This window comes from Halyomorpha halys, unplaced genomic scaffold (genome assembly GCF_000696795.3).
Source record: "Halyomorpha halys isolate HHAL.00 unplaced genomic scaffold, Hhal_1.1 Scaffold10049.1, whole genome shotgun sequence".
NCBI lineage: Eukaryota > Metazoa > Arthropoda > Insecta > Hemiptera > Pentatomidae > Halyomorpha > Halyomorpha halys.
Window position 1 is genome coordinate 825 of NW_027104947.1, and position 1,748 is coordinate 2,572.

Genomic DNA, 1,748 nt, shown 5'->3' on the forward strand with positions numbered 1-1,748 from the left:
TTCTTTATTTTCTATTCCTTTTACCAAGTCTTTTCACTCATATTAATTGGAATAATTATGTTTTTAATAATTTCGATACTGACATCACTTAAACAACATCTTCAACATTTTAATCATAATAAACAAAAGTTTTGTTATAAATATTAAAATGAAATTCAGTTAATTCACTCTTAGGAATAGTATAATATTTTATAAAATATATAACTATCTATTCAGTACAATGCATCATATACTTTATTAGGATATCTATAATAAAACCTAACAAAAGAACAAATATAAATACTTCTTTCAATAAAATAAAATCTCAATTCATATAATACATACAGAGATGAATGTATCCTTAGCAGAAATTACATTTAAAGATACATTTACACCCTATAACATCACTTAAATAATATAATTTTCACTTGATTCATGTTTCCATGAGGATGGAGTTATTTACATAAAATATATTGAGGGAAACTAAACATTTTCAGATTTTTTGTCAAGGTGGTTCTGTTGGTCTCTCTTCATAGTGTCGAAGTCACCAAAGCCCCGGGAAAAAGTGTCACCATGGAAACCCATCGAGTCCATTTCAGGACGCCTCTTCATTGTTTCAAACTCCCCAAATCCACCCCCGAACGTGTCTCCATGGAAACCCATTTGGTCCATCTCTGGTCGTCTCTTCTTCATTGTGTCAAATTCACCGAATCCACCACCGAATGTGTCTCCGTGGAAACCCATCGAATCCATTTCTGGTCGTCTTTTCTTCATCGTGTCAAATTCGCCAAATCCACCTCCAAATGTATCACCATGGAAACCCATCGAGTCCATCTCAGGACGCCTCTTCTTCATAGTATCGAATTCACCAAACCCACCTCCAAATGTGTCTCCATGAAAACCCATCGAGTCCATCTCAGGACGCCTTTTCTTCATTGTGTCAAAGTCTCCGAACCCGCGAGAAAATGTGTCTCCGTGAAATCCCATTGAATCCATTTCAGGCCTCCGCTTCTTCATTGTATCGAATTCACCGAAACCTCCTCCAAAAGTGTCTCCATGGAAACCCATTGAATCCATTTCTGGTCTTCTCTTTTTCATTGTATCGAATTCACCGAATCCACTCCCGAAAGTATCACTGTGGAATCCCATTGAATCCATTTCTGGGCGTCTCTTGAGGTAGTTCTTGATTCCTGATAGGATCTTCGCTCTCTTCTTCATGGTCTCAAACTCTCCAAATCCACCTCTGAAGGTATCGCCGTGGAAACCCATAGAATCCATTTCAGGTCTTCTCTTATCCATCAGCCTACGACGCCTCCTCATCGTGACAAAGTCACCAAACCCAGAATTAAACACATCTCCGTGAAATCCTGAAGAGCCCATTTCCATTCCTCTGACATATCGGCCTCCTGCCTTTTTCTCTACTTTGATCGGTTTGTCTTCTTCTTTTGCAACATCCCGTTTTCTTCGAGTCCCATCTTTTTCTTCTGCATCGCTGCTCCTGTAACAAAACAATAGGTCTTATTAAGCATTGTTATGATTTGTAATTTGCCATTCGATACTATTATAATTAAGAAACAAATGAAGTCAGATATGAGTTTAGGCTTCTTAACATTTTAACTTCCTCTTTAAAAATTAGCTATAGTTTTTATTGTAACAATAAAGGAATATAACTTCTTGAATTAATCAAGTATTACATTAGCACGAAATGTCTTATAATTGATGTTCAGGAAATTCTTACAATCCAGCAATGAAAAAAGCATTAGATTCCT

General features: G+C 36.5%; 1 protein-coding gene across 1 annotated transcript; it reads right to left on the bottom strand.

The window, feature by feature from the left end:
• Nucleotides 1–209: 209 nt before the first annotated feature.
• LOC136795524 (uncharacterized) lies at nucleotides 210–1,479 on the bottom strand (the record flags this gene model as incomplete). The annotated part of the gene is given in 1 exon segment (XM_067046384.1): nucleotides 210–1,479. A coding segment is annotated over 1 exon segment (1,017 nt), but the record flags the coding sequence as incomplete, so codon positions are not given.
• Between the last annotated feature and the right edge of the window lie 269 nt (nucleotides 1,480–1,748).